This window comes from Anabrus simplex, chromosome 12 (assembly GCF_040414725.1).
Source record: "Anabrus simplex isolate iqAnaSimp1 chromosome 12, ASM4041472v1, whole genome shotgun sequence".
NCBI classification, from domain to species: domain Eukaryota; kingdom Metazoa; phylum Arthropoda; class Insecta; order Orthoptera; family Tettigoniidae; genus Anabrus; species Anabrus simplex.
Window position 1 is genome coordinate 16,981,649 of NC_090276.1, and position 13,693 is coordinate 16,995,341.

The 13,693-nt window shown below is 37.6% G+C and overlaps 1 protein-coding gene across 1 annotated transcript in view; it reads left to right on the forward strand.

Annotated features, from left to right (window-relative positions):
* Syx13 (syntaxin 13) overlaps nucleotides 1-13,237 on the forward strand; it is a 28,518-nt gene extending 15,281 nt beyond the window's left edge. Inside the window, exons 4-5 of the mRNA XM_067156817.2 lie at nucleotides 7,542-7,624; nucleotides 10,500-13,237. Of these exons, the coding sequence (XP_067012918.2) occupies nucleotides 7,542-7,624; nucleotides 10,500-10,595 (179 nt within the window). The 3' untranslated portion in view covers nucleotides 10,596-13,237. The remainder of the gene's footprint in view (nucleotides 1-7,541; nucleotides 7,625-10,499) is intronic.
* The last annotated feature ends 456 nt before the right edge of the window (nucleotides 13,238-13,693 follow it).

Below are 13,693 nucleotides of genomic sequence, written 5' to 3' on the forward strand. Positions count from 1 at the left end.
GCTTGATTCCCGATACAGACAGAAATTTAAGGTTGACATGACGGTACATGCAGCTCATGTTCATTAGGGGTTGCTTGATTGCTTGAAAAGAGTTGCACCACCTCGGGGCGAGAACAGAACTTAACGTATGTAAAATGCGCTATTTCTGTGAGCTATTGATATTGTGTAATGGAGGACAATATCTATAATTAAATTACAGTATATTTGTCCATTGCCTTCTTTAAATCCATGTCGTGAGGTTGTAACAGAATACTCTAAAATTTCACATTGTGGTCTATAGTACGGTATGCTATTATTATTATTATTATTATTATTATTATTATTATTATTATTATTATTATTATTATTATTATTATTATTATGCACCCTTTCGTGGTAATGATATTCAAGCAATTGTACAGATTTTAGGAAATCAAAGCAGAATAAACCTTAATGTAAACTCCAGTTTTACGTAGAATTTGAACCCATACATTTCCATACAATTCCAGTCGTGGCAATCACCGTCTTCTGCATGGTCTTGTAGATTTTGGTGTTGTCATCCAACTTCTTCAATAATTTGTTTGTAATTGTTAACCTTTGCATTATGTTAAGAGTAACTGTGTATTAAATACTGTAAATGTACAAATCCAGAATCACTTCCTGCGATTTACTGCTAAGATCCACCGTCTTTTCAAATCCATTTCGTGAGGTCGTGAATGACAGCTCTGTACTACAGTATCAGCCAAGAACAAGCACATCATTCTGTCAGAACGTTGTGACATTAAAAAATTATCATCTGAAGACAGCACTGTAAAATAATTGAATAAATGCATGTAAACGTCACACACATTCCAGCTTCTTATGGCGAGCTGTTGATGAAGATGACTCTAAGTAGTTCTCGTAGTATCCACCCGCAGCAGCACAGTGCTATACGCACGGAGCCTATAGTGTTAGTGTGTCTGTTGGCAGAAACATTCTTAGCGCTGACCATGACTCAATCGAAGCTACCCTCATCTACCTGCTTATCGACATAAAGACTTCCCACCCGCTGCGAGGCAAGCATTTCCTCTATGAAGTAAAGTAGACTGGCTAGTTGTCAATCAGGACTTGTCGTCCCTCCCTTGATGCTGGTTATCAGCTGAGCGTGTCATCAACAGTGCGGTTTCCCTGTTTGAGGATTTAATATTTACCACTATTAAACAGCATGTACCTTTCTCCAAACCCAGAACACACAAATATCACCCCTGGCTGAGTGCCAAACTAAACTGCTACTAAAGAACAAAACCCATGTGTGATCACTCTGGAAGTCCATCCCCAATTTGCACACTTATAATACTTTTAAACACCTCAGGAAAATTCCGAAATTGCATCTTAAGAATGACTACAACCGGCACATCACTTCTGTAACTGGAAACCTTAAAAACAACCCAAAAAATTTAGGACCCTCATTTCGTCACGTAGAAAGTCACACTGGATACCACTGAATCTTAAATTACATAGTGATGATGTCCCAACTAAATTAAGGTCTCAAAAATTCAATGAGTACTTTCACTCTACCTTTACCCCTTCCACATGTATCACAGAACTGCCACAAATCAATAGTGTTTGCAGTTGCACACTGTCACAAATATCAACGAACCCTAACGAAGTTCAAAATATTCTCAATAGTCTCCCAACAAACCGCTCCACCGCGCCCAATGATATTAGCCCTATATTCCTCAAAAATACTTCTGCATCTCTCTGTGCACCGTTATCTACAATTTTAAACCTGTGTATGGCTACTGGTACATTCCCTGACAGCTGGAAACAAGCTGATATCTCACCTATTTTAAAATCTGGCAACAAACATGATATTTCATCATACCGCCCAATATCTATCATCCCAATACTATCCTCTGTCCTTGAAAGAATAATCCACCGCAGACTCCTCATTTTCACACAGCCTTACCTATCTGAAGAACAACATGGATTCACTACGGGAAAATCATGCCTCACTAACCTCACAGTTCTCAATCACCACATCATTTCAGCAAGAGAAAATAAATCTCATTTAGCTGTAATCTATATAAATCTGGCCAAAGCATTCAACTCAGTGGATCACGCACTTCTTCTTCATTAGCTCGCTACCAGATCCATGACCCTGTCTTGTCATTGATAACAAATTTTCTCTCCGACAGAAAACAGAGTGGTACTCCCTGAATCTGCCTCATCATGGTTATCAGTGTTATCAGGTGTATCTCAGGGCAGTATTCTGGGACCCCTACTCTTTGTTCTCTATATCGATGACATAATTCTCTGCACCCAAAATAGTCGGTGTTCCCTCCTCGTATACGCTGATGACCTAAAAATCCTAAGAGAAATGTTTACGCCTGATGATTGTGATGAATTACAGACTGTACTCAATTCTTGTGGTGACTGGTTTAAGAAATGGAATCTTTCTCACATTGTTAAGAAGTGCAATACAATCTCCTTTTTATTGCTAAAGCAAGGAATGAACACTGCCTATACCATCCAGGGAAATACATTGCAATCGGCTTCTCAGGTAAGAGACCTAGGTGTTACAGTAGACTGTAAACTAACCTTCTCTGCTTATATTCAGTCTATAAAATCCCGTGCTATGCATACCCTAGGCATTCTTTATAGGTTTACTGAAATTAATGATATTAACGCCTTAAAATTATACTTTATCTCGTATGTTCTCCCCATTATTGATTTTGTTCCCCTATTTGGTCTTCATCTGCTACACTAATATATCTCAACTAAATAGTATTTTTAACCTTTTCACTTTCATTGATAAGACTTACAATCCTGTTTTTAAAAACAAAACTAAATCTGACATGTTGAACTATCAATGGCTACACCAAATGTAATACTCTTCCAGCATACTTCCCTATACACATTCCTCCCTGCCCAACACCCAACTGGCACACTCATCATGTGTCCCATCCGCGCCCGACCTTACAACAACGCTCTATCTTCCACCATCTCCATACTCTTGGTAACTCACTACCCGATATTGACATATTCACACCTTTTGCATCTCTCAAAAAATAAAAAAAATAAAATTAAAAGATTCCTTTGAAGTCCTGACCAGGTTTCCATTTTCTTCCGTCCATCCAACCTCGACCTTTCTTCTTCCTAATTTCGGTAACTAACACTTGCCAGTTATCATTGCCATTGTTGTTACATTGTTATTGTTAATAATTGTTAATTTATTGTTGATACTTAATATTGTTGTTTATTCCTTTATCTTTTATACTTATGTAAACGTATTATTGTTGTTGTTGTTGTTGTTGTTGTTGTAAAATGGCCCTCCATAGGCTGTATCTAATAATTAATTAAATAAATAAATAAAATTGTAATATGCTAATATTTTTCTTTTTTTTTTGAGATTTTTTGCTTATTTCTTAACAGATGGGTGAAGGGACTGTGAATTCTCGTTGGCAGGCTATGAGAATTCTTATTTTTATGTTCCTCATAGACTTTTTTTTTTTTTTTTTTTTTTGGCTAGGTGACGAGTTGAGTAATCTTCTTCTCCTCCAACATTATTTGTCCCGCTGACATGCAGGGTCGCTGATGCAAGTCCATTTCCTCCATCATTTCTGTTGAACATTAGTTCCTCCTCCAACTTCCGTTCTTTGAGATCCGAGACGTCAGGGCGTATCTCTTCTTCTGTTCCTGGGAGGAGGCATACCTAAGAGGCTTCTTCCTACATAGTTGCTTCTTGGAACATACAGCTTATTACAGGTTAAAACTTCATTGTTGGTCCGTATTGACAATAAAATACTTCGAAATAAAAGTTCATATATACCGTATTTACCTGAATAGTCCCCGCCATCGAATAATGCCCGCACCCTCATTTTAGGAAGGCTCATTTTGAAATAAAATGAAATGAACTAAAATTCCTTCCATCGGAAGAGTAATGTAGGCATAAACGAACACTTCGTATCACTCCGCGAGGTCCATGTGGTTTTTTACGCAAATATGAATATGTAAATTTACGGATATAGCTGCTTTGCCTTAGATGATAAAAATACATTATTACTGCTTTGAAATATATTTTCCATGAAAATGAGCAAGTAGGCCTACTAACGTGACAGGTATTTCATTAATCTGAACTTGCAATAGGCTCGAATCCTTGTAGATGGGAAGATTCGTTGTCTCTTGCACCACTAGAATCCTCTCCTCAATTACAAGTTCGTCACACTCCACGTCGAAAACACTTCTCACACGTGGTCTCTTTTTACTGGACAGTAACACGACCGGTAGTGGATAATTCTTTTCGTGCAATGTAAACACTTGAAATAGACACACCAGCGAAATCTGATGTTAGTTTTGTGATACAGTAAAACCTCGTTAATTCGAAGTCTTTGTAATACAGAAATCGGTCTTCCAATTACGTGATTTTGAATTGACAGCCATCTTGTAATTCAGAAATGCCAACTCTCGCCAGTTTTCGCGGATTCTGCTTTTCCGCGTACTGCCTGCTACGTGATATTGTGGCGTTCCTTAAAATGCTGAATACAAAAGAATTACGATTTCACTCTATTTTCAACTATGAAACACACTATAGACACACCGAAGTGCGGAAAGCTACCCCTGCACGTTCCGGAAGACGCGTTCTTTCGTGACACGGAGAAATTTTGAATTTTAATTACTCTGTAAAATATGCTATTTAAAAAAAATGTGAAGTCAGTTTAGAATTAAAAGTCTGAGTTGTTTTTCATTTGAATATGACATATGGGGACAATTTTCTTCCATCTACGGTTGCACAAAGCATAACTGTACACTCGGCATCGAAAACTAGGTGAGCCAGGAGCATGTTGGCAACCTTGGCACAAATAAAACCCGCACCCCAATTTCGTGCCTCAAATTAAAAAAAAAATATGCGGGGATTATTCGCGTAAATACGGTATATAGAGCTGCTTTACATTGTCTTGGTACCTGGTCATTCCATAACAGATCTCTTGCTCTCCAATAACACTCTTCTGTTAATTGTATTTTGTTGGAAAACTTTCTAGTTTTAATTCCGTCTTGCGACACCATACTTTCTAAGTATTTAAAACAGTCGACTACCTATAGTTGCTCTCCTTGGACTTTTATAACATCTCTTCCATCCATGTTCCCTCTTGTTATTACCCCAGATTTACTCTTCTCGCAACTTATTTCCATTCCCCATTCTTCATTTACTAGACTCCAAACATCAGTCTCCCTTTGCACCTGCTGTTCACTCTACTTCATCTGCAAAGAGCCTGGTTCTGTGTTCTTTTTCGCCTTTTTATCGATTTCGTCCATCAAAATAAGGAACAAAAGAGCCGATGGTACACTTCCTTTTTTCAGTTTGCTTTTACGTTGTACTGACACCGATAGGTCTTACAGTGACGATGGAACTGGAAAGTAGTGGGAAAGAATCGACCATAGCCTTGATTAAGATACAGCCCCAGCATTTGCTTGGTGCAAAAATGAGAAGCCATAGAGAACCATCTTTGGGGAGTGGGTTTGAATGCAAGCTCACAGCTACACACCTCAAATCACATAGCCAACTCGCTTGGTCACTCCCTTTCCACACCTGGTCAGACGGCAGAGCGCTGGCTTTCTGAGCCCAAGTTCGAGGTTTCAATCCCGGCTCAGTACAGTGGTAACTAGTCTTGTGCCAGGAGATTTACTACCATATAAAAGAACTCCTGCAGGACAAAATTCCAGCACTTGGCTTCTCCAAAACTGTAAAAAATGTTAGTGGGGTGTAAAACCATATTGTTATTATTATTTTTTTTATTTATTTCCATAGCCTACCCGGTGGCCATGATCGTTAAGGCATTGAAGTCAAAACGGTCTGACACCGTGGTTATCCTATTTGAATCCCGTTGGTCGAAAAAAAATTTCACCGTCAGAATGTTAGCCGGCAGGGTATGGTATACAATTTCTAATCTCTAGACTGTGTGCTAAAAGCGTAGATTAAATTCCAAACCTCTCTGAAGTGCTCGTATGGAGTGAGGGCATATGACGCTGTTGATGGTGATTCATCCGTCGGGTGGAGACGTTAAGCCTTGAACAGACCCCTTGGTGCTATTCGACAGGAATATTTTTTTAATATGGCTACATAGTAGCTCTTGCACAAAATTCCTGTGCGTGTCTGTGGTACTTGCTACAAAATGGGGTTCTTGGATGGTTGCCTAATTGTACTTCTTGTTAAAACCACCACCACTATCACCATGAGGGAAATCCTTTGTCTTTTTACTGCATGTATTTCTCTCCTGTTTCTGCTACTTTTCTACTACTGGCCTGATCTACTACTTTGCACCAATTATACCAATCGTGTGCCAGTACTTTCCAATTCCTGTATCCCATTTTTTTTAAGATCTAGCCTACCTTTATCTAGCCATCTGGTTCTAGCCTGAACTTGTCCCTTTTGCAAATATTTGAAACTTTAGACACTCTCCAGTTTTTCTCCTCTTCACATTTCACTCCTTGTGTACCAATCAATATTTTAACAATTACTTCACATTCTTTTGCAGAGAAACTCATTCTGTATAGTGTAACTATTGTCTTCCTTGCATCCAGCTTTGTTTCATGCTTCCTTCTTACTGTTTTCCTATATCTTTAAATCACTTTACAAGCTGCATATTTTCCTTTTTCAATTTTCATTTTCTTCTTTGAATCTACAGTCATCGTTGAACCTTGGCCTCATCTACTACTTTGCACTAATTATACCAATCCTGTGCCAGTACTTTCCAATTCCTGTATCCCATTTTTTGTAGATCTAGCTCTCCTCCATCTAACCATCTGGTTCTAGCTTGAACTTGTCCTCTTTGTTCAACAGTATTTCCACTTTATATCCTTTTTGGTATCGCTGTCACTCATCCCTCTGGTATGTCCAGTCTGTCTCAGTGTTCTTGATGGGTGGATCTTTATAGATAGAGTATGATTCATTATTGAATCACCTTCTCCATCTTTCTCCTTCTCGGAGTGCATCTATTATTCTACAGAATTCCTATATACAATGTTTCATTATATCTAGCTGTTCATCTCTATGCCATACATGAGCACGTACCGTCGATACATACAGGTCTCATGGTGATGATGGGTTTAGGACTGGGAAGAAATCGACCTGACCTTAACTAAGGTACGGCCCCAACATTCGCATGGTGTAAAAATGGGAAACCATGGAAAACCGTCCTCAGGGCTGCTGACAGTTGTGCTCAAACCCACTATCTCCTGAATGCAAGCTGACAGCTACATGACCCAAACCATATAGCAACTTGCTTAGTCTATTATAAGTGTTTTGAAGATGGTACGAGATAGGATTCTTAAATGGAGTTAGTTGGTTAGTGCAAAAATAGGTTCCATTAGCAGCCTTTAGTCATAAGAGGTGTCCTTGAACTATTTTCCTATATCATCAAATTGCTGACAAGATGCACTTCTTATTTTTTATTTTCTGTTCCCATATATGTGTAAAACAGAAATTTGAACAATTTTGTAAGTTGCTCTGATAACTCCTGTGACATGAAGTCTGAATTGTGTGTGTTGGTTAAAGAATGAAATATGTTTCCCTTGTCTTTCAGATACAATTGAAAGTAATCTTGAGAATACTCATGGGAACGTGGAGCAGGGACGTGACGAATTACAGAAGGCTGCCGAATATCAGGTATGTATAATATTCAGACACAAGATGTTCCAAGATGGCAGTAGTCAGCAGAGTTACCCTGGAATCTCAGAACCGTTGAAGTAGGATATTTGTCCCTTTCGCTCTAAAAATACTGTATTTACTCGCATAATTTTTCACCTCGCGAAACTTTCCCTCGCTGATTTTTAGAATGAAAATTTGGAAAAGAAAAATAATCACATATTCCCTCCCCCCACTCCCCTGTTTTATCTACGGTTTCCTCTAGTTGCGAACCGCGGACTTATCTTGTCTTCGTGATTCCTGTCGATGTACGAAAATCGGAAACTATTTTGGAAATTCCAGTTCATGTTTTCCATGCTAGGAGAGGGGGAAGTGACTGATTACTCAACATTCCAGCGCCCAGGGCCAGAACACACCCGTCACTGCTAGCTCCTGTTATCAGCTGTGACTCGCACACGTACAGTAATCGCTTTCGGTAGTGTTCTTACGTGTGAATAGTTGTGCGAAGTGTTCGTTAGCGACGTGATAGGAAAGAAAAACAGTAGTTACGATGTACAATTTGAATTGTTTCTTATAGAATTTTCCGAAAATAACGTCAATGGTGCTGCAACTCGTGAATTTTCTGTTGCACCATCACACGTACGTTACTGGCGGAAGCAGAAAGAAGAATTACACAGTGTACAAAGAAAACAACTTTATCATTTCAGGGACTAAAAACTGGGAAGCATCCAAAAATTGAAAAGGAAGTTGTTTCTTACGAACCTATTAGTGCTGGCAATTTTACAGATTTTACCCCAATACATTATTCTGATTATTTCACGTACCTGGCTCCTATCTTCAGCGAATTCTCGCGTGACATTAAAAGATGATGGTTTCCATATAATTATTGCCTTCGATTTTTTTATTAAAATTAATTGTGTTATACATATTTTCAATTATTTTTGTACTATTTTTGGCCTAAATACATTTTGTAACTTAAGTAAGGTAATTATTGTTAATTTTTTATTTCCATTTTAAATTTAGATTCGCATAATTTTCCCTTCCCATTTTTGAGGTTGAAAAATGTATTTAAAAAAGGGGAGGGGGAAATTACGCGAGTAAATATGGTAGTTCCCATAGTTTATCTGAAAAATGTTTTATCCGAAATGGGTCTGCTCCTTTTAGTTCAGTTAAGCCGGGTTTTACTGTACTTAAAAGGTTAAATCATTTAAAGTTCACTTGTAGTATTTGTATAAATTATGGAGAAAACTAGTAAAACAAATCAAGAATTAAACTGTTCCCAAGTACCTTTCAGACAATTTTGTGTGTCCAAGCATTAAAAAAAAAAAAAAATTTGTAAAATATTTTCATGCAGTAATTATATTTTGATGATAAAAGGTTTGAGTATATATTAGAACTTCTGTTTCTACCTTGCTATGATATACATTTTCCTGTCATTTATGTCGTGCCATACCTAGGCCTGTTCTTACAATATATTGTTTTCCCTCCATTATTATATGGACACGTTATTCCTCATAATATGCATTTGGTTTTTTTTTCTTGGATGGGAACACTGATTTTCAAATTGATTGCTCCAGGTTTCTGTTTGCAGATGGTATTTTTTTTGGCTGTAGGTCCGTTATCGCCATCCCGATGTCACACGTGGCCACACTTTGGTCAACTGAGCATGTGGGATTTCTACTGTGCAATTTAACACCATATACCCTTGCAGCAGTAATATAACTGCCACAATTAGCACGCCTGTATGCTGCTGGTAGTAATGCTGCTGCCACGAGTTTTCGGATTCAGCTAGTCATGTTATCGATTCAGTCATTGCCTAGAATGTTGTTGGTTTCTTTTTCCACCAGTAGATGTCTTTATCTTTCGCTCATAACTGGTAGTAATGCCTGTGAACAACATTTCATAAGCACATGTGCTCAGTCACGTCTGGTGTGACTGTTGACGGATTTCATGGTTTTTCTACAGTAGAATATATTTATAACATTTAATAATTACTTCACTATAATTGATGGAACTATGATTATATTGCTGAGTGGTGCCATTTTAAATAGTCCCAGTGCATAGTGTTAAGTGGCAGTCAGTGGTAGCGTGTGTGATATTTGCTTTTTGTTGGCGGGTGATCCCTAGTGGTGCAAGTTTATATGGGAGATGATGCCTAGTGGTGCTGTGGAAAAAGAAAAAAATGGAAAATGCATTTGTCAGAAAAGATGGCAGTTCTGTTAAAATATTATTCCCATGATTTACATTTTCCAACCTGTTGACACCCTTTTCCATCAGTCTCACTGAAGAAGAAAAAAAAAGTTACTATTTTTGGCCCTGGTGTTACCGTATATGAGCCACCTTGGATATGCAGGAGTGGCAGCAATCCTGGTTCTGTTCGATTCAAATGAGACTTTTCAGAAATGATCCATTAATAGTATTTTTATGTCTAATTTTTTCTTCTATAATATTTATTTTTACCCTTCAGTCTTATGAAGGAGAAGAAATGTTTACTTAAGAACGTATGTTGGTAGAGACGCAGAATAAATACTCGGATACAGAAATCAATAAAAAACAACGATGAACTTGACCATGTTTTTACCTTTGTCTTGCTCTTTCTACCCTCGCTGACCTGTTGTTTCATATATCCTCTGTGTCTAAGATAAAATTCTTATAAAAATAAATGGTCTGTTATGGCAAACATGTATTGAACTTTATGCAATTAAATTATTTTAGAATTTTATCTTAGATGTTTAAAGTCAGTATGGAACAGGAATGGAGTTCATCCTTTGTGTATTCTTTGTGTGTTCTTATCTGACTTGTATAGGTTTGCAAACCTGTGCTAATGGAAATATTATTGTCTCCTTATCCTCTATGATATTTAACTGGACAGTTGTCATGTTTTTGCTATTTGCAGGCCAAGTACCGCAGAAAGCTGTGCTTCTTAATTGCCATTGCAGTTATCATCGGGATCATTTTAACAGTGATAATCGTTACACAAGTGAGAAGATAGCGGAGTAATGCTCTTGCGTTGTATCCCAAGACTGATGGTGAAAGAACATTCATATCCCCTTGCCGGTGGCATAGTTTGTACTTTTGAATCTATATAGCCCGATATGTTCATTATTGTTGTTATTGTTGGTTAATCTTTCATTGTTTATGTCCTGTGAAAGAATGTGCTTAAATATTTGTTATAAGTATTTTTATTATAGAGTAATTTTTTAAAGGAAAATGCAAACTGGAAATGGTCATTTTAGTGAATTGGTTTTGATAATTGTAAGTAGGATAAAAACTAGAAGGGAAGTGTTCTTTATAATGAATAAGAAATATTGGTTGTGTGTAGACCCAAGAGAAGTGGAATTTGTGATGGCTGTAATTTGAATTTCCATTAGAGAAGTTGGAGGTGGCAGCAAGCTTTGTATTTACAGTGCTATGGTAGACATTCATCTTTCACTATTGGTAGCTTACCAGTATTTTCAAGATAGTCTTCCTCGTTTCTTTGAGCAGTCATCATCATTATCATCGTCGACCATCTCCAGTAGCTCGGGTGTGGTGTATGAGCCCCCTCCATCTTTGCCCATGAACCAATGTTCTCTTATAATCTTCTCCCAGTCTTGTCCTCTCTCCTCTACATCTTTCTTCACCATATCTGTCCATTTTCCTCTGGGTCTGCCCACTGGTATTTTTGTATGGTTGTAAAGATATCCAGTTTTCGGTTTCAGGGGCTGCCACTTGCTCGTGCGCCTTTTTTTTTTTTTTTTTAAAGGACACTTCTGGACATATTTGAGCATTTCCTTAAGGTTAGGCAACTCGCTTTATTATGTAGTATGGTCGAAGTGAACTTTAGTAAACCTCTTAACTGCAAAGTTTCCACTGAGAAATGAACATTCGTAACAGGGAATATATTTTCACAGAAAGAGTTAATTCGTCAGGCCCATTAGCCTTCCGCAGAAGACAAGTTATTTAGTCCTGCCCTGTTTTCACATAAATATGACCGGGCGAGTTGGCCGTGCAGTTAGGGGTGCGCAGCTGTGAGCTCACATCCGGGAGATAGTGGGTTCGAATCCCACTGTCGGCAGCCTTTGAAAATGGTTTTCCGTGGTTTCCCATTTTCACACCAGGCAAATACTGGGGCTGTACCTTAATTAAGGCCACGGCCGCTTCCTTCCCATTCCTAGCCCTTCCCTATCCCATCGTCAGCACAAGACCTATCAGTGTCGGTGCGACGTAAAGCAAATAGCAACAACAACATAAATATGGCTGGTGGTCATCTGAAAATGTGCGTTACAGAAGTTGGCATCACAAAATGTGTGACGGTAGTGTAACCCTAACAACTGTGCAGGCTGTGATGTAAAGAATGAATCGGTTGTCAGACAGACAATGTTACCTAACAACCGTGCAGGCTATGTCATCTGGAATTAACAGCCGTTGATGGATGTGGCCATGACCGGGAGACATATTTATGATCATGTGATTTTTGCAAAGGGAAAGTGGTTTCTTTCCATTTGCATTTGGTAATTCAAACAATATTTAATTTCAGTCGTGATAAAAAACATTCTCAGAATCTTTATATATGTTCCTTTCGAGATACATGCTGATATGGAGAGAATGGAAATTAGTCATGAAGACATCCAAAACAGGAACCACTTTCGACAATTAGTTTGACTTCAGAGGCTTCCGAGAAGAAGGAGAAAAGAAATCTTCAAAAGTTATTTTTTTCAGAAGAAAGAAGGAAACAGATAAGCCAATGAATTAAGCTATATTGGCAGAAGATAAAAGCCAGGGAAGGGAAAAGATGATCCAGGATACCGCAGTTGTTACTCAGTGTTCCATAGTGGCCAAAATCGACCAGAAGAAGAACAGTTCATTAAACAAACATTAAATTCATTAGCTGAAGGTCGCATAGACTGAAACGTGTATTAATATATTAGGTATTAATACTTTCTGTAAGTATTGAATGGTGGAAAATATATCACTTTCCATTTAAAGGGATAATTATTTTATTATTCAAAGCCGGTACAGAACAGACAGGGTATTTATCTATTGTAGGGCAAAGTATTGCGAAAAATGTTACGTCAGATTAAGACACGAGACTGTTTCACTGTACAGTGATCTGATTCAGTATCCTCATCAGTCAAACACTCTGCTTTTGCAGATTCTTTTGTAGCCTTTTCATCTCTCTACATTTTCTTCCGGTTCAGTATGTTAGAAAGAACTGGCTCTGTTGGTTAGCTTACCTGCTGTATCCAAAGTTGCAGGGTTGTGTCCTGGCATCGAACAAGATTTTAGAGAGATTTTTGGTGGAAGAGACAAAATGACGTAAGCAGATTTGATAACAGATGGATAATTACTTTCAGAAGAAACTTTTTTTTGCTCATGGCATCTCTTAAATACATAAGCAATTTAAGGGTGATCAAATGCTTCTTCTTCTCTTATTATTATTATTATTATTATTATTACTACAACATCACAATAGATCTCGCTTTACTTTTTGGTAATACTATATTGAGACTCATTTCCAGCCCTTGCATTTCTTGTAATCATTTGTGCTTAATTGTATGTACTGTATATTGATTTTTTTTTTCATTGTATATATATGATATGTTGTATGTTATTTTCAAAGAAAGAAAAAAAAATGGGTCTTATTGATAATGATCTTAGTCTTTTATCTGCAAACCCATTCCTAACTCTTGAGAATTATGAGAAATTATGAACTGCTGACCAAAAACTAAAGATGACATGTACCAAATTAAGACAATAAATAATACATGGTATATACAGAATGTTCTGAAAATGTTTGTCCAAAAGAATTCAGATGATAATAGGGACCTGAATGATTTTTTTAGGTCTTGATGCTGCATACCTTTTCCCAGGCTCTATACATCCTTTGCGTGGGGCATTGTACTTCCTTACAAATCACTTCCTTAATGACAGCAAATGCACCTCAGTACGAAGACTTAACGGCCACTCTGTTAACACGTTCACTGCCACCTGAATTAAATCTGTAAATTCCTCAGGAGCTGATTTTTTTTTTCTTTCTATTAGTTAGAAGGTAGTAGATGGTAGTTTTAAAATTACAAGTGAACATTTTACTCATACAGATGAAAATCA